The sequence below is a fragment of the Ambystoma mexicanum genome, chromosome 10 (assembly GCF_040938575.1).
Source record: "Ambystoma mexicanum isolate Mex_15411 chromosome 10, UKY_AmexF1_1, whole genome shotgun sequence".
NCBI lineage: Eukaryota > Metazoa > Chordata > Amphibia > Caudata > Ambystomatidae > Ambystoma > Ambystoma mexicanum.
In genome coordinates, this window is record NC_090932.1 from 230266692 (window position 1) to 230285403 (window position 18712).

At 47.9% G+C, this 18712-nt stretch overlaps 1 protein-coding gene across 1 annotated transcript in view; it reads right to left on the reverse strand.

The window, feature by feature from the left end:
* Positions 1–417: 417 nt before the first annotated feature.
* Positions 418–18712, reverse strand: part of LOC138491306 (collagen alpha-6(VI) chain-like) — a 253249-nt gene continuing 234954 nt past the window's right edge. Inside the window, exon 7 of the mRNA XM_069617747.1 lies at positions 418–3821. Within this exon, the coding sequence (XP_069473848.1) occupies positions 3640–3821 (182 nt within the window). The 3' untranslated portion in view covers positions 418–3639. The remainder of the gene's footprint in view (positions 3822–18712) is intronic.

The window sequence follows — 18712 nt, forward strand, 5'->3', positions numbered from 1 at the left end:
GTTACGTCTGAGGGAAACTGACCTTCAATATAAGCTATTTAACAAATAATGGCTCTGAAATAATTATAAAGATTTATTGGGAAACACAAGTTTAATGTTTAAATCTTTATATGAGTTTGTCATAAAAGTAATTTGAAATATGACAAACTAATATAAATGTAGTAAAAAAAAGAAGCTTTTGTTGCGAACATGTAAAGGAGGTGTTTATCCGGTTAGGCAATCGCCCCCCCCCCCCCCCCCCCGAGCCTGAAGCAGCCCCCCTGATCCATAAACAATGCCCCCGATGTGGAAGGCGGAAGCAAATGTTTCTGAAATGGATCCACGTGTATAGCACATTCCCTGAAGCAAAATGCAATTCACCAAAAGCAAAAATACACAAACTCATCTGAAATAACTGAAAACATTGAGAAAGGGGAATGCATTTTAGCTCAATGATACATTTAATAGAGGTTTTTTTAAAAACATGCTTCCAGAAATCATACTTTCTAATTCTGCAACGGTACAATTGCTGTCCTTGAAAAAAAATCAACATGCATGGAATCAGCTCCAACGTCCATCCTGTGTCCCAGGCACTGCTACAGTACTTACTGCAGGTAAATTAGAAAGATGTTGGGTAAATCCGGCCAATGGTGGGCAGACTCCGTTGTCTTAGGTGGTATGTTGTGTGATATGTTCTTTATGTCCCACTTTGGTCAAATGGCGGTATGTGGCCGGGCTTGTTCCTAAAAGAAAATTCTTAGCGCATTTTCACAACAGGCCAAGGCATGTCCAGGGCTGTTGTGTAAGTGGGGGCAGGTACATGTTTGGGTATGTTCAAACACTGTTGGGCTATTCACTGGTCTTACAAAGGTACAACTGAAGATTACACATGTTTTGAAGGGATGGCCATACTAATCAAACACTCTTTCTAAGGAACGTGGTGTTTTACTCTGTTAAAAGTGCTAAACACGCCAAACACACAGAATACATTGGAAGCTTTGGCTGGTATGTAGAGTGGGGAGTAGAGAGAGGCTGTGCAGTGTCTTCATACGTTTAGTGGGCAGAATACATGCGGCACATGTGAGGGAACCCTCTGTGCCTCCAGAGCGGAGTACACAGAAATAGCCTCGCTTTTAGAATGTCGCCTGGCAAAAAAATCGCCAAAAAATGGCCGTTTTTTGCAGGGACATTATTACATTGAACATGCGGGGGGGCACCCCCGCAACCTCAACACTTTTTTTTCAAAGGGAGCAGGGGCCATCCCCTTGACCCCCGCTCCCCTTGAGCCCCCATATATGGTCACCATATATAATGTCACCACAACCTTTTCCCGGTGACATTATGTATGACACCATATATATGGAGACATTATTTCCACCTCAGGGTCAGTGGGGGAATGAATATGTAAACTGTGCAAAGTTTCCCACCCTCAGAAACCCACACAATGAGATTTGTGCAGCACGACCTTGAAAAGGCAGCCGCACCTATAGTGACTGATAGACCAGATGTGCAAGCGGCTGGAAGAGACAACCCAACTATGTCCAAGAGGATCTCTGCACCTTACGCCACTTCCTGGGTTACTGCTTTCTGAGGTTGGGTTCTCAAGCCAAAAGGGCCCTACCCACATATTCTAAGAGTGGCAAAAAATGACTCTTCCTCCACACTCACAGAGACTCTGGTGAGCCGGAATGGATTCTTTAGGTGGGTCGGGAGTGCTACTGGTCAAGGTGTACTCTGATGCAGCCCTCTGACTCACTACTTCCATGAATGCAGGCTCTGCAGAGAGAGGCTAAGGACTGAATAGCCGCAGGGGGAACGACCTTCACTCACTCCATTACTCCATTCCCCTCGAGGGTGGCAATGTGATGTGGGTGGGTGTGCTGTGTGCGAATACTGGCGACTCTAAAGATTCTTACTGGTTTGCAGATGTCTCATTTCAAAACAGAACCGAAAGCTCAAATATTAGGCGTTAATTAGTTTTACGGGCATTACGTTGCTGGCACCTGATCTTCTACCAGACTGAATGTTTGTCTTTAGCACGTGATCCAGCGGGCATGCAGTCATCATCAACAGAAAGCATGGGTAGTGTGCTGGCCAACAGGCCCTTTAACCAGCAGTGGAGCAAAAACCTGTGTCACCTTTCAAAAGAGGATCATTTTATGTGAAATGCAAATTGTATGCCAGGGGACCACCAACGTCTGCCCCTACATGCTGTTGGGGGACCTGCATGCAATCATAAACATTTACAATGCGCAGGGTAAAAGGAAAGAGTAAAACTAGTTGAAATTGCTTTCATTCTTTCCTTTTATGATCCGTCTTGTAAAACAATAAATACAACCTGCAAATTACAATCTGCAAATTACAATTTGCAGGGGAAATGCATTCACGGATTCCTATGGAATCTGCCTACTCTTTAGCACGTGTTAAATCAAGGCAGATTCCAAAGGAATCCATACATTTTACATCTGCATGAAAATCACACGCAGGCATTAAATGAAGTGCGCTCACAAGACAGGGAAGGATATCATGGCCGAGATCTTAACTCCGCTTTGTGTCCCTCATCTGCCTCGGTGGTGCGCGAAAAGGGCAGAAGAGCCGAAAATGGAGGCGCAAAAGCATTATGCTTTGCTTTTACGCCTCCATTTCCTGCAACGCCCCATATAAAATTAACCCTGCAATGTTTTGCAATTGCACCTCCCTTCACAAATGTGGTTTTCACAATAGGTGTGCAGCACTGCGCAATTTTCCGGCTTGAGAGGGCACACCCTACAGCGTCTACGGGTTTGGCAGACGGCAGGTCAGCATGACCCACCATGAGCAGAGCAGCATTAGGACCACTCCTGGTCAATAGACTGCTCAGACAATGCAGAGGCCTGGTCTCTGGATGCTGGGCAAGAGCATGTCATACATACATGCAGGGGAAGATTGCCCTGCATGGAAACCAGGAGATTTCCTGACCGTCCAACAGCACCAGTTATTGGGAGAAGAGTTTCTTTCATGTCCAGCTGCTTGTCAGAGGCATCACCCTTTCGAAGCCTTCAGATTTTCCTGCCAGCCTTTCTGCTTCTGTGTGAATAGAATGGACAGACCAATTTGACATGCTTTCAAGTATTATTTTGACCACCAACAAAATGGAGGGACATGAATCATGAATAACGGCTGGAGAAGCCTGGCCAGCCCACTACAACACCCAGTTGAAACTTAAGGACTCCATTCATCCTTTCCAACCTCATCACCCATTAGCATTGCCAGCAGCCTTGATACACACCTACACAAAGAGGAGGGCACAGGAGACACAGCACGCTCTGCTGACCATTGTTTTCATGGGGCAAAATTGTCATTGGTGCACTCTCGCTCAAAAATGAGGAAGGCAGGATGGCAGAAGAGGCTGTCTCTCAAGTAGGTGAACTTTGAGTAGGCCTTGTTGTCTTCTGTTTCATAGTAGGGTCTTCTGCAAGCGCTTGCCCAGGTTTGGTCACACTGCAATCATCTAAGAAAAGTTCCTGTGGAAACCGGAAACCACATTAAAAAAAGGTTCAAACAAAAACGAATGGGACTCTGCCCAAATATTTCAGCACTGTCTTGCACTATGGCAGTGTTCTTAGTAGAGCATTTGTTGGTCAGTCACCCCAGGATGGCCACTGCCCGGAGACAAAAAGGTTAGGGATGGTGCAGTGCGTTCAAACAGGCAGACTTGCAGCGCTCCCGGTTCTCAAACCGGTTAGTGTTCCCACCACAGCCGCCATACCAGAAGCGCTCACAGCGGACAGATGTGCTGTTGAAGAACCACCTGGGCTGGAAAGAATGGCACGGCCCAACGTCCCACGGCTCTGTACAGGCAACTGCAAAAGAAGAGCAAGAAAGCGGGATGGATTAGAGACGGAGAACAAAAAACGCAAAGGCGGCCATTTTAAATGGAGTAAATCGAGGCCCAAAAGCAAGATCTCACGTGTTTACGCCTTGATTTACTGCTGCTCTTTCTAATTTGTAATCCCTTTGAAGGAAGAGAAGCCGCAAAGAGCGGAATTACCATTTCCCCTGTGCTTTTCTCCTCTTGTCTTCAAAGTCCAGTTTATTTTAAGCATGCCTGAGATTTTAATGCATTGGCAAAACAAATGGATTCCTGCTAAACGCAGGTTGATACCGTCAGTAAATGCTATCTGCAAAGCGTAATTTGTAGGTGGAATTTACATTTGCTAATAAACAGAGCTTAAAAAGAAAGAGTCAAAGGCGATTTTGCCTGCTTTTATGCTTTCATTTAAAATGTTCATAAATGCATGCATGATACCCTTTGTTAACGTTGGTGGCCCCATTCATGCAATTACCACTTTTTATAAAACTACCCTCATATGTGAGGTCTCTGATTTTTCTACCACTGGTTGACACAAGGATTCCAAAGATGGGACTGGTTTGAACTTCTGCTGTCCTTTGCTATAAAAACAGTTATATCAGGTTATTGGAATTAATGCACAAACACCCTGAAAAATATCAATTGTGTAATGATGCAATAGAACAAATGACTTCCTTCTCTGTAATGTTGTTTCTGATGGGTGTTCCCTCCCACAGATTCCTCATCTATAGATAGCCTACTTCCAGCGCCACTGAGTGCTGTACATCACCGCATTGGGTCCGCTCAGAGCCACTGCCTGCCGGACACAGAGTCGGGCCACTATATATGGAGCCGTCGTGTTCCATGATCTCAGTTCTGTCCCTTTTTCCCAATCACTCAGTCGCTGCTGCACTGCAGAACAATGCGGTAAACGCGCTATCCGCCAAGAGTGGCAGGTTGAGACGGTTGAGACAACGATGAGGAATATCTGGGAGGAACATCCATCAGAAAGAACGTTACCAACGGGTGAGTGATTTGTTCATCTGGATTCCTCATCTATGAAAGGCTCCCATAACACAACGTACATCTGTAGGAGGGAGAAGGGCGAGAAGATACCACCTAAAACAGAAAACTTTGGGGGAGTGCCCAAACAAATCAACCGTCAAACATGTGCAGCGAGGCCCACGTTCAGCGCTGGACTGGCCAATAGGGAACTCTGGCGTTTTCCCAGTAGACCTCGGCATTCTGGGCCTCTTTGTGTTGCATTTCCAAATGTTCCCATATGAAAAGGGTCAGGGACACACCTCTGCAAGGCAGAGGCAGCAGCAAGTCCTCTGGTTGAATGAGCCCTGAGACCCCCAGGCACATCTTTCCAGGTCAGAGCTTAGAATTCTGAGACGCAGAGGATGATTCCATGTGACTTGGTCTCTTTAGTCACAGCCTGCCAGAATGAGCACCAGCATTCCTACAAAGAGCTGGTCCTTTTCATTTACGTGCCCTGTCCAAGAGACGTATTAGCTGAGGGCCTGCACTGGTCCAGCCAACGGAATCGATCCTCCGTCTTGGACGGGTGAGGCAGAGGAAAAAACACACAAAGATGGATCTTCTGAGAGATATGAAAGTCTGAAACAAACTTGGGATAGAAGGACGGTCTCACTCTCAAGTAAACTTTTTTTCTTGGAAAACGCCAAGAAGGGGGTTTTAATGTATAACTTCTGGAGCTCACTCACCCCTCTCGCAGGAGTGATGGCCGCCAGACAAATCACATAAAGGGTGAACCACCTTTATGAAAATTAATGCAGGGGCTCAAACGGTCCTCCACTGACGAAAGACAACACTAAATTCAAATCTCATCCATGAACAACACACTGGCATGGGAGAAACTGGTTGCACAAGCCCCACAAAAATTGCATAACAGTGGATACTGCGAAGGAAGACCCTTTCTCAGGGATCACTCTGAAGAGAGACAAACAAGTGACTTACCTCAGCTAATGTTTTTTCTGTTCAGCTTTAGCAGATTTCGCAAACTTTTTCATCAGCAGGGGGTGCCATATGACAGTGAAGTCTAGGACCCACGACACGCTCTTCCATTAGGCCAGATGTGACATAAACGCATCTGTAAGTAGCTCACACCGCGCGCCATGACTTCAGTTCTATCTTTTTTTTTCTCTGTGCTCAGCGGCATTGGTGAATCAACTGACATGACAAAAAAATGTTTTTGTAAGAGAGAGCTCTTTTTCGGACTAGCAGGATGGGATGGCGATGAGGAATCCATGGCACAAACATCCATCAGAACGAAATTTATGTTAGGTGAGTAATTTGGTAAATTCCTCATCTTAGACAGACTCCCAGCGTACCCTAAGGAAACGTCAAATCAAGATATCTTGCAAAACTTCCCTACCAAAACTGGTATCCTGCCTTGACAGAGTATGCAGGCAGTAATGCTTTGTGAAGCTATGTAGCAAGGACAATGTTGCGGCCTGGCAGATGTCCAACGTAAGGACTCCTCTTTGGGTGAACTGAAATAGCAGCCACTCCTCTAGTTGATTGTGCTCTAAAGCCCTTGAGAATCTCCTTCCATGCAATGAAGACGCATTGACACACATACCACTTTCCATCTCTGTATTGTTTGTTTTGTCACCCCTTTGCCTTATCCAGGACCGGTGTATGCTACAAAATGCTGGTAATCCATCCTGAACTCCCTGGTTGTGGAGATATAAAAACATAATGCCCCTTTAGGGTCTAGTGTGTGCAGTCTCTCTTCCTCTTTGGATGAGTGGGGATGAGGATAAAACACTGCCCATTATTGACGAGCTGCGCTACTCCAGTGTAATCACTGAGTCCTGTGGGGCGCTATTGAGCCGCAGTGGCGACAGCTGCTTAAATTGGCAGCACCGCGTCCGTGCAAATTCTGGCCTGAGAATAAACTTCTTAAACACTGGGCAGAGCACCAAACTGGCAGCATTTGAACCCTGAGGGCAGTGGCGAGCAGCTGACCGAGTTCCGCCGTGATCCGCATGCTGGAGCCCTCTGTTCTCACTGAGGTTGATGTTGTGGGCTGTCACCGAAGATCCTGGGTTCGGACTGCGGCCTGGCGGGGAGGCAGGCCCTGAAGACTTGAGACGATCTGGACTCGAGGTTGACACCCTGTGGGGCTGCAGCGGCCCCGACTGTGATCTCTGCTGGGCCTGCTGTGAGGAGCTGCAGCCACTGTCGGTCCTGTAAGGAGTAGGGTGGCCAACTTTGTAACATCCTTTTGGGGGACATAAGGCGGTGATGACGTCACTGCGTTATTCACATTTGGCTCGCCCCTTTCCGTGCACTACCACAGAGCACCGGGTAGAATCAATGCATTGCACCCGCAGCTGCTGACGTCACAGGCCTGGATTCCAGGTGACGCACTTATAGTGAATCTGCACAGCAGGCCTGCCACGTCAGCAGCTGCGGGTGCAATGCAATGCAATAGGACTCTTATTGACAGATTAGCTGTCACTTGTCAGCCACTATTATTCTGATTTAGCGGGAAATGTATGTATATGACCCCCTCCCTGCTCAGGGAGGGGGTCATATACATACATTTCCTGCGGCCCAGCCCTATCACTGGCCATCCCACCTGGTTACTCCATCTTCAGGAAAGACCGCACCTCTCAGAGAGGTGGAGGCGTCGCCCTCATCGCCAAAGACACCCTGTCCATCAGAGAAGTTGAAGGCATTCTTGACAGCAACAGCGACTACCTCCCTTTAAAAATTAACGTCTCAGCCAACTGCACTATATCCATGCACATTGTCTACGGACCTCCAGGACCGTGCATCGACTTCCACGACACCCTTATCACTGCACTGTCGCACAACATCAAAAAGACCTCACAGGTTCTACTCCTCAGTGACCTCACTTAGGGCTGAATGACCCCAAAGACTCCCCTGCGAAACACCTTAAGAAGGCACTCTCCAACCTAGGCTTCACACACTCCATCTCCCAGCCCACACACATCAAAGGACGCACCCTTGACTGGGTCAGCCATCACAACTGCTCCCTTCTCATCAAGGACAACAACCCTATTCCTTGGTCCGACCACCACTACATCCAATTCAACCTCAGAACTAACAAAGTGGCTCTTTCTCCGCCACCACCATGCCCTGCCATGTACGCCAGAAGCTCACGCCTTCTCACAGCTGAGAACCTGGCACCCTACCTCCTTAACCCAGCCCTTCAAACCCCCTCTTCGAACAACCCCGATACCTTAGCTAACACCTTTAACGATGTCATCACGTCAGCTGTGGATGCTATTGCCCTCCTGACTCTAAAAAAAAAGCTAAAAAAGCCAAACATGCCAACTCTTGGTTCTCCAAAGAACTCCTTGACCAACGTGCGCAGAAGAGGATTGCACTATCCACATGGAAAGCAAACCCATCTGAAGCCACTAAACAGAAGTTCAAAGCCATCTCCAAATCATACAAGACCAACATCACTCTGGCAAAGGCTGCTTACTTTAACACCCAGATCGCTGACGCTAAATCAGGATCTAAGGAACTCTTCACCATTTTCAGGGAACTCGAAAAACCATCTGCCCCCCCTCCTCTATCATCAAAGATGACAAATGGTGTAATAGCATTCAATCTGCCATGCTAGAGAAGCTCAACACCATCCAAAGTAAAATTCGTGGCCACCAAAAAGCCCTCTCCGACATTATAGCGAACATGCACGCTAAGCCACCCACCAAGACCACGTCCTCCCTGCTGTTCGAATTCAAAAACATTACCGAGCAAGAGGTCATCACCCTGCTCAATTCCATTAAACCCTCCAATTGCAAAGGTGATGCCTGCCCCGCCAGCCTCATCAAAGACTCCGCACCCAGCCTAGCCCCCTTCCTTACCGCCTTTATCAACTCATCCTTCCAATCAGGCCATGTCCCATCAGGACTTAAGGAAGCTTGGGTACGCCCACTTCTCAAGAAACCTTCACTCGACCCAACCATCCCGGGGAACTACAGGCCCATCACGACTGTACCGTTCCTGCTCAAAATCTTGGACAAAGCAGCTTACCTGTAAGTCCAGAAGTTCTTAGAGGACAACCGTCTCCTCGGCCTACGGCAATCTGGGTTCCGCCCCCGCCCATGGCACTGAAATGGCCCTCCTAGACCTTAAAAACCAAATGGACGATCTCAGAGACGCAGGCAAACCTGCCCTACTACTGCTCCTTGACCTCTCTGCACCGTTCGATTTGGTTGACCACAATACTCTGTGTCACCACCTAGCCACTCAAGCCAATTTCTCCCCTAAAACCTGCCAATGGATCACCTCCTTTCTCCAAGAAAGGGCCATGAAAGTCTTTTCTGAAGTTGCCGCCGCCAACCCCAGCCTCCTCACCTGTGGTGTCCCCCAGGGATCCTGTATCGCACCCACTCTTTACAACTTCTTCACGAGGCCCCTGTTCAGCATCCTGGACTCCCTTGGTATCTCATATACCAACTATGCGGACGATACGCAGGTACTCATCCCACTCACGGTCGACTACCTAGCAGACTCCAACACCCTCTCCTCTATCTACTCTACCATCCAATCTTGGATGGCGGAGAATTGGCTTTGCCTCAATGGTGAAAAAACCAAACTCCTCCTTATTGGCTCACCTTTCACTCTCGGCAATCTTGGAGAACAGTACGCCTCCTTCACCATTGACAATATTCCAATTAAGGTCTCAAACCATGTTAAGACACTCAGAGTCTACCTTGACTCCGACCTATCGATGGACAGACAGGTCAATGCCATCACCGCCTCCTCAGCCTACTACACCAAAGTCCTCAACGCAGCCAGGCCCTTCTTGGCCCGTCAAAGCTGCCTCACGATTGCCAGGGCTATCATCGGGTCAAGACTTGACTACTGTAATGCCCTTCTCGTTAGACTTCCAACAAAAACCTCGCCAAACTTCAGCTAGCCCAGAACAATGCTCTAAGGGCAGCCACCGGCACTGCAAGGAGAAACCACATCTCCGAAATCAGAAGGCAAGTACACTGGCTCCCTGTTAAAGAAAGAATTGTCTTTAAAACTCTTGCCCTCACCCACAAATGCATTCACGAACTTGCCCCCCCTACCTGACTAACAGAATTACCAGGCACTCTGCCACAAGACCGCTCAGATCCATCTACGCCAACACCATTGTTAGGCCTACCTCTCGGAAAGTGCACGCTGGTGGCTCCAGCCACCCTAGCAGCCACGCATTGGAACGCCCTGCCTTCTCACCTAAGACTCATTGAGTCCCACCTAGCCTTTCGTAAGGCTATCAAAACCAGACTCTTTGTGTGACTTAAATCTGTATCCTCCACTGCCTATATGCCTGCCAATTTGTAACTAAGAGCCTCTGGCACCCGTTTGTAATCTTAAATATGTGTATTCTCTGTAACTAAGAGCCTCTGCCACCCGTATGTAATCTTAAATCTGTGTATCCTCTGTAACAGCGCCTTGATGCCTCTTGGGCTGCAAGTGCGCTTAACAAATGCAAATAAATAAATAAATAATAGTGGCTGGCAAGTGGCAGCTAATCTGTGAGGCAGTGCCGAGCAGCGGCCGGCCCCAGCCCCCAGCATGCACAATTCTGCTCAAACAGAGCAAATCGGGACAACCCGTGTCCCGCAGGGCCACTCGGCAAACTGCGGGACAGAGTCACTAATTACGGGACATTCCAGCAAATTACGGGACAGTTGACCACCCTTGTAAAGAGCAGGCAGGGCTCCTGTCCCACATCCTGGTGCACTGACCAGGGACCAATGCTGCAGGCTCTGCTCAGGGGCATCACATCCAGCAACCCACCTGTTGAAAGAGGTTAGCACTGGTGGCTGGGCAGTGCTCCCCGGTGCAATGCTGTTTTTTTTTTACCCAAACTGTGGCTGGGCCATGAGAAAGATGACATTTTAAGGGGACCAGCAGTGTGCATTTGAGACCACAGCACAGTCCATTTCTCCCTAGTTTGGGGTGGGGGCTATATCCTAGTTTTACAGGCTGTTTCTGTGCTTTGTGTGGTCACAGTGTGCTATACTATTTCTGTGCCAGGATTGTGTCGTGGCCCTGACATACTAATATTAAAATCTGTGGATTGCATTTCCAAACATACCCTTGGAGAATTCTGCTGGATCCCAAGCAAAAATGGCCTAATGAACTCCTTCACAAGTACCCCTCAAAGGGATATCCGAGGGCTGGCTGCGCCAGTGGGCGACACGGCAGTTGATACTCCGAGAACTGTCAACATGGGCCCCTACATGACAATGATGCAGGCGGGGTTCGCCTCAGTAAACTCCAAGCTCAATGATATCGTTGCTAGCATCAGCTCCCTCCGCACGAAACTAGACAAGGAGAACAGCGGTATTACAGACGTGGAAATGCAAGTAGGCAGATTGGAAGATACCGTGGGGGAGCATAGTCAAGAGCTTAAGGCCCTTAAGACAGGTCTGCGGGTGGTGCGCTCTAAGTGCGATGATTTAGAATCCCGCTCTCGATGGAACAACGTCAGGATAGTGGGGGTCCCTGAGAAAATGGTGCATGGACAGATGGAGCACTTCGTGGAGGGCTTACTCAGATCATTGTTCACTGATGCACAATCCTCTGAGAAATTCTTGGTAGAAAGGGCACATCATTCTCTGGACCCACTTTCGAAACATGGGGCGCCGCCGCGCACGATACTTCCTTGGCTCCTAAATTATTGCGACTTTGACTTGGTCTTGAAGTCACATTGACACACACAACACTTTCCATCTCTATATTGTTTGTTTTGTCACCCCTTTGCCTTAACTAGGACTGGTATATGCTACAAAATGCTGGTCCTCCATCCTGAACTCCCTGGTTGTGGAGATATAAAAACATAATGCCCCTTTAGGGTCTAGTGTGTGCAGTCTCTCTTCCTCTTTCGATGAGTGGGGAGGAGGATAAAACACTGGCCATTATTGACGAGCTGCGCCAGTCCAGTGTAATCACTGAGTGCTGTGGGGCGCTATTGAGCAGCAATGGCGACAGCTGCTTAAATTGGCAGCACCGCGTCCGTGCAAATCCTGGCCTGAGAATAAACTTCTTAAACACTGGGCAGAGCATCAAACTGGCAGCATTTGAACCCTGAGGGCAGTGGCGAGCAGCTGACCTAGTTTCGCCGTGATCCGCATGCTGGAGCCCTCTATTCTCACTGAGGTTGATGTCGTGGGCTGTCACCGAAGATCCTGGGCTCTGACGGCGGCTTGGCAGGGAGGCAGGCACTGAAGACTTGAGACGATCTGGACTCGAGGTTGACACCCTGTGGGGCTGCAGCGGCCCCGACTGTGATCTCTTCTGGGCCTGCTGTGAGGAGCTGCAGGCATTGTCGGTCCTGTAAGGAGTAGGGTGGCCAACTTTTTGACATCCTTTTGGGGGACATAAGGCGGTGATGATGTCACTGCGTTATTCACATTTGGCCCGCCCCTTTCCGTGCACTACCACAGAGCACCAGGCAGAATCAATGCATTGCACCCGCAGCTGCTGACGTGACAGGCCTGGATTCCAGGTGACGCACTTATAGTGCATCTGCACAGCAGGCCTGTCACGTCAGCAGCTGCAGGTGCAATGCAATGCAATAGGACTCTTATTGACAGATTAGCTGCCACTTGTCAGCCACTATTATTCCGATTAGCGGGAAATGTATGTATATGACCCCCCCTCCACGCTCAGGGAGGGGGTCATATACATACATTTCCTGCAAATCGGAATAATAGTGGCTGGCAAGTGGCACCTAATCTGTGAGGCAATGGCCTGCAGCGGCTGGCCCCAGCCCCCAGCATGCCTAATTCTGCTCAAACAGAGCAAATCGGGACAACCCGCGTCCCCCAGAGCCACTCGGCAAACTGCGGGACAGAGTCACTAATTACAGGACATTCCCGCAAATTACGGGACAGTTGACCACCCTTGTAAAGAGCAGGCAGGGCTCCTGTCCCACATCCTGGTGCACTGACCAGGGCACAATGCTGCAGGCTCTGCTCAGGGGCATCACATCCAGCAACCCACGTGTTGAAAGAGGTTAGCACTGGTGGCTGGGCAGTGCTCCCCGGTGCAATGCTGTTTTTTTTTTACCCAAACTGTGGCTGGGCCATGAGAAAGATGACATTCTAAGGGGACCATCAGTGTGCATTTCAGACCACAGCACAGTCCATTTCTCCCTAGATTGGGGGGGCTATATCCTAGATTTACAGGCTGTTTCTGTGCTTTGTATGGTCAGAGTTTGCTATACCATTTCTGTGCCAGGATTGCGTCGTGGTCCTGACATACTAATATTAAAATCTGTGGATTGCATTTCCAAACATACTCTTGGAGAATTCTGCTGGATCCCAAGCAAAAATGGCCTAATGAACTCCTTCACAAGTACCCTGCACAGGGATATCCCAGGGCTGGATGCGCCAGTGGGCGACACGATAGTTGATCCTCCGAGAACTGTCAACATGGATCCCTACATGACAATGATGCTGGCGGGGTTTGCCTAAGTAAACTCCAAGCTCAATGATATCATTGCTAGCATCAGCTCCCTCCGCACGAAACTAGACAAGGAGAACAGCGGTATTACAGAGGTGGAAATGCAAGTAGGCGGATTGGAAGATACTGTGGGGGAGCATAGTCAAGAGCTTAAGGCCCTTAATACAGGTCTGCGGGTGGTGCACTCTAAGTGCAATGATTTAGAATCCCGCTCTCGATGGAACAACGTCAGGATAGTGGGGGTCCCTGAGAAAATGGTGCATGGACAGATGGAGCACTTCGTGGAGGGTATACTCAGATCATTGTTCAGTGATGCACAATTCTCTGAGAAATTCTTGGCGGAAAGGGCACATCATTCTCTGGACCCCACTTTCAAAACCTGGGGCGCAGGCGCACAGAATAATTCCCTGGCTCCTAAATTATCGCGACCATGACTTGGTCTTGAAGCTGGCAAGGGAGAGAGGGACACTTCAGTATGAATCCGCCAGAGTGCATATCTATCTGGACTTTTCAACAGGGGTCCAGGCGGCCATGAGAACATTTGATCAGGTTAAACATTTTATGCGGGACAGATAGGTGCAATATGCCATGATGTTCCCAGCCCAGCTGCACATACAGCATGGCAGGAGAGCGCATCTTTTTTGAATCGCCGGAGGAGGCAATGGCGTATATCAAAATATCCATGCCTGCCCCTGCAGCCTGTGGTTCGGTGGAGGGAAGGAAAGACTGCACATCAGGAACAGCAATGGCATAGTCTAATAATTGAAAATGAGTCGCTTAATCTGGACACAGCTATTGTAGCTCTGTAATGGGTTGCTCTGCCTAGCATATGCGGAAGCTCTGTGGGGGCGGTTACAACTCTAAAGGATAGTTGCTGTTCGCATAGGACTCCCCAATGTTTTATCGATGGTGGTATGGGTTGGGGTACACCATCAAGTTGGGGTGGACGGTGAGGGTTTGGGGTGATGGGAGGGATGGGAAAGTTCAAAAGTTAAAATGTTTGACAGTCATGCGGAAGGCAGCTGCAAGTGTGCAAATGAGGGGTGTTATGAGTGCAGTGAGGTTGTGCTTTCATATGGTGAGTGATGGGACAAGTGCGAGGGGTCTCTCAATAAAGTTGCTGACATGGAACAGTCGGGGTCTTAATAACCAGGTTAAGGCCGGGAAGGTGATGGCCTATGTTGACAGACAAACCACTCTCCTGTGCCACTGACACTGTGATTTAAAGGGAGCCCTAGGCCATGACTCCTGTGGAAAATGGCCCCGGCCATGCTCAAGGATACGAGTGTGGTTGAGAAGTTGCATATTGATATAGCAGAATTGTTTACAATTAATGATGGGTCTGTGCAAATGAGCTCAACGCTATAGGAGGCGTTCAAGGTATGGGGAGAGGTGAGCTGCTATCTACATCAACTGGTACCCTTAAGAGCCTCAGACGGGACTTGAAGGAGGTCTAGGGCCAGCTAATGAAGCTTGAAAATGAGCATGGTAGAACGCATAGCGTTTGCTGTTGGATGGATTAGAGACAAGCTAACGCAGTTCCAGGAGTTGGTTGACCGGGAAATATTATATATGTCTAAACCAATACGAGCCCAGCGATATGGGGAGGGAGATAAGGCGGGTCGACTGCTTGCTAAACTTGCTAGATCGGAAGGCTTTAGGCAGCCCATCACTGGGATTAGTGGTCAGGATGGCACGATAGTGGTGACAGACAAAGAGGTTAATGACACCGTCCATTCATACTATTCACACCTTAATGCTAATTGCGACACTACAGCAGATGAGGATCTCATCCGGTATTTAAATGACATCAGATTTCCTGAGCTGTCTGAGGAGGCGTCTCAAACCTTAGAGCAACCCTTGATGGTTGAAGAGGTGGAGACGACGGAAAAAGGCATTGGCTTCTGCAAAGGCACCGGGATCGGAAGGTTTGGAGACAGAATTATACAAGGAATTTGGCCAAGAATAAGCCCCTAGATTACTGCACGTATGGGAGGAGTCTCTGGTTAGTGGATGTCTCCCTCCGTCTTTGCAGGAGGAAGTTATTGCAGTGTTCATGAAGCCCAACATGCCCTCACATGATGTAGCCTAATACAGACCGTTATCCTTAATAAATTCTGATGCAAAAGTGTTTGCAAAGATTCTAGCTTTCTGCTTCTGCACATGCCTTCTGTGGTACACCCAGATCAGTCAGGATGTATTCCCACCAGATCTACGACTTTGAACCTGCAGTGTTTATTTTGAGTGATATCACATATCAACCAACCCCAAAGCTCGGACTGCCATGGCGTCACTGGATGTTGAGAAAGCCTTTCATTCGGTTTCATGGAGATACCTGTTTCAAGTACTCCAGCGTTACCATTTCGGCCCTTATTTCTCTCGCTGCTGCGTGCGGATGCTGTATGCCGGCCTGACTGCCAGAGTCTGAACCAACATCAGGGCTGCCCACTTTCCCCCTTGCTGTTTGCACTAACGATTGAGTCGCTTGCAGAGTTTATCATGGCTAAACATGGGCACAGGGGGATTCAGGATTATGGGGCCAGTGCAATTGACATCATTATATGTGTACAATACACTTTTATACATTTGTGATCTTGAGCAAAATCTCAGCCCAATTATGGAAGACATAACAACATTTACGCAATACTCTGGTTACGCTATAAAAAGACTAAAGCTGAGCTGTTTCGCCTTACACCAGCAACTGGGCAGCCTGCTGACCTAGGAGGAGTCAGGTGGGCTCCTCTACATTTTAGATACCTGGGAATCGTCATCTCCAGGGCTCACCAATCGCTATATTGTGATAACCACAAGCTTTATCTACAACAGCTGACCGCTAAATTGAAGTTCTGGACTGGGCTTCCGATTTCAGAGTATGGGCGGATCTCGCTGTTGAATATGATTGTGCTCCCGTTTTGCTTACTTCTACAGTAACATTCTGACAACATACTATGGGGCGTTCCCTCTGTGGGGTTTCCCTGGTATTTCTCCTACCTTCGCCGGAGACTGTAAATGATCCTGGGATGAGCAGGCACAATTGACTGTGGGAGATATGTTCCCGGAGGGAAGGTTTGTATCCCTGGAGGAGTTATCAGTCAAAATGGGGGAGGGGCCCTATACGGGTGCTGTAGCACTACCGTATGAAAGTAGCGTTCTGTAGACGGTGGCCATCCTTCCTACTGGAACCAGAAACCCATGAGTGCGTCTCAGCGACAGTAACCGCTTAAGGGGCTAGGCATGGGGTCTCAAGACTATATAATTTGCTTCTGACAAACCAGAAGTCAAAGAATACAGTGAGAAATAAGTGGGAGGTGGATCTGGGGCTGACGCTAGAGGATGACAAATGGAATAAATGCTGTAATTTCACTAAAACAATCTCTACGAATGCAGGTCTCCGACTTATACAATTTCAGATGTTGAATCATTTACACTCGTCCCTGGGCAAATTGGCAAATATCTATGCTGGTACGAGTGGTGAGTGTGTGAAGTGTGGTGAACTACAGGCTAGCTCATTTCACATGTATTGGAAGTGCCCCACTATCCTAGCATTTTGGGGCAAAATTGCAAAGCAGTGGACAAGATGTTGGGAATTCCACCTTTGTTGGAGCCACTTAAGTACTTGTTGTGGGATATTGGAAAGGTCTCAGTTGTAGTACAATGGTTCTTTAATATTGCGTGCGCCATCACTATGAAATGTGTTCTTAGATATTGGAAGTCGAAGCACGTCCCTCGTAAAGAGGAGTGGTTACGAGAATTGGCTTCACCAATGACAGGGAAGAAGACTACACATTAACAACAGTGTCAAAGTGCAGACCCAAGGACATTTGGAGCCCACTGAGGCAGTATCTTGTAGAAAACGAGAGAGAGGGGCAAGTGGAGGGGGGTATCCAAGGTGAGGAGCAGGCATATGGAATGTTGACTGGAGTCTTTTGCTTTTGTACTGGGAATTTGTTTCCTGATTGATGACTCTCTGCTGTTGTGTCTACATTGTGTTGCAATTTGTAAGGTGCCTATTTGGCCGCATGACTGTCTGAGAAATAAAGGTTTTTAAAAATAAATATATATATATATATATATATATATATATAATATAAAACACAGAATTATTTAGTCTTTCCTCGACTGTGAGGCGTATCTCGAGGTAGCGGTCGGATTGACATCGATGAGCCGTTTGAAGGAGGGAACCAATGCAATATTGAAAAAGCTGAAGGAGTTGCGGTGGTCGGCGGCATTGACACTGCTTGAAGACTCTTCGAGGAATACTTCATGCCTGGGCTCTTTGGCACACGGGATGAGTATTTCTCTGAATCCCTGTCACCTCTGACAGGTGCGTGGGTTCCGATTTTGTCTTTTTGGGCTATGAAGGGAGCACTCGGGGGCCGGTTTTTTGAAAACCTCCATCATTTGGAGACGGAATGTCTCCCATTTTTCTGCCGGAGCGGACTTTAATGGGAAACTTACCTGTCTGTGAAGCGAGGAGTCTGTTGATGAGTATATGTCCCTTCTCGTCTTCTTTTTTGAGGAAGATTAAGAGTTGTGTTGAGTCACTTCTTGAACGTGATTTCTTTCAGTGTTTTTTAGCCATCTTCTTGGGGCTCTCTGGAGACCTTTCAAGCACCTCAGAGCTTCTACCCTCGGATTATTCAGAGCTTCTCCCCTTGGATAATTTTCGTTTTGATGTGGTGGTGCTGGGTGACTTGGAAATCAAGTGCCCTAGAGCTAACGTCAATGATCTCTCTTTCAATGCCTTTGCTGTCACCAATTGGCACGAGAAACAGTTGGCTACTTCGTGACCGGTACAGAGATACCAGAGGCATATCTTGTAGGATCTGTCAGCAACATTTTGGCATTGCATTCCTCACATCTATCTTTTAGACCGGATAGTGTCATTTCAACATTCTAGTGAGAAAGTAGATTTTTATAGAGTACATTCGAGAAATTCGATAAATTTGTGAGGTGTGAAGATTTGTTCCAAGAAGAGTGCTGAGCATGCAGATAAAAAAGGAAATTAGGTCATGGGGCACAGTGCAATCTAATTATACAGATGCCAAATCCAGCCTCAAGGGCCAAGAACGCTGAGGCACCTAAACAGCAATACCACACAGCGCACCCTGCTGTCCAAAATATTTCCAAGATCTGCTAAAGCAGGATAAATATATCTAAGATGAGGAATCGTAATGAGACACAATCCATTATAAATGTTCTACTTTTACCTGAAGTGTTCTTTCACAGAGGAAAGAGCCCAGCCATGTGATAACTTGGCCTCATGTTTTCTGATTTTCTTTAAGTCAATCCAGGAGGATAATATGATCTACCGCATCATAGGCAGCAGATAGGTCTAGGAGGATGAGGGCAGCATTCTTCTTTGTGTCGAAATTTTTTTAGGATAGATTCCTTTGAGTCAATGAGGGTTATGTCATACTCCGGACC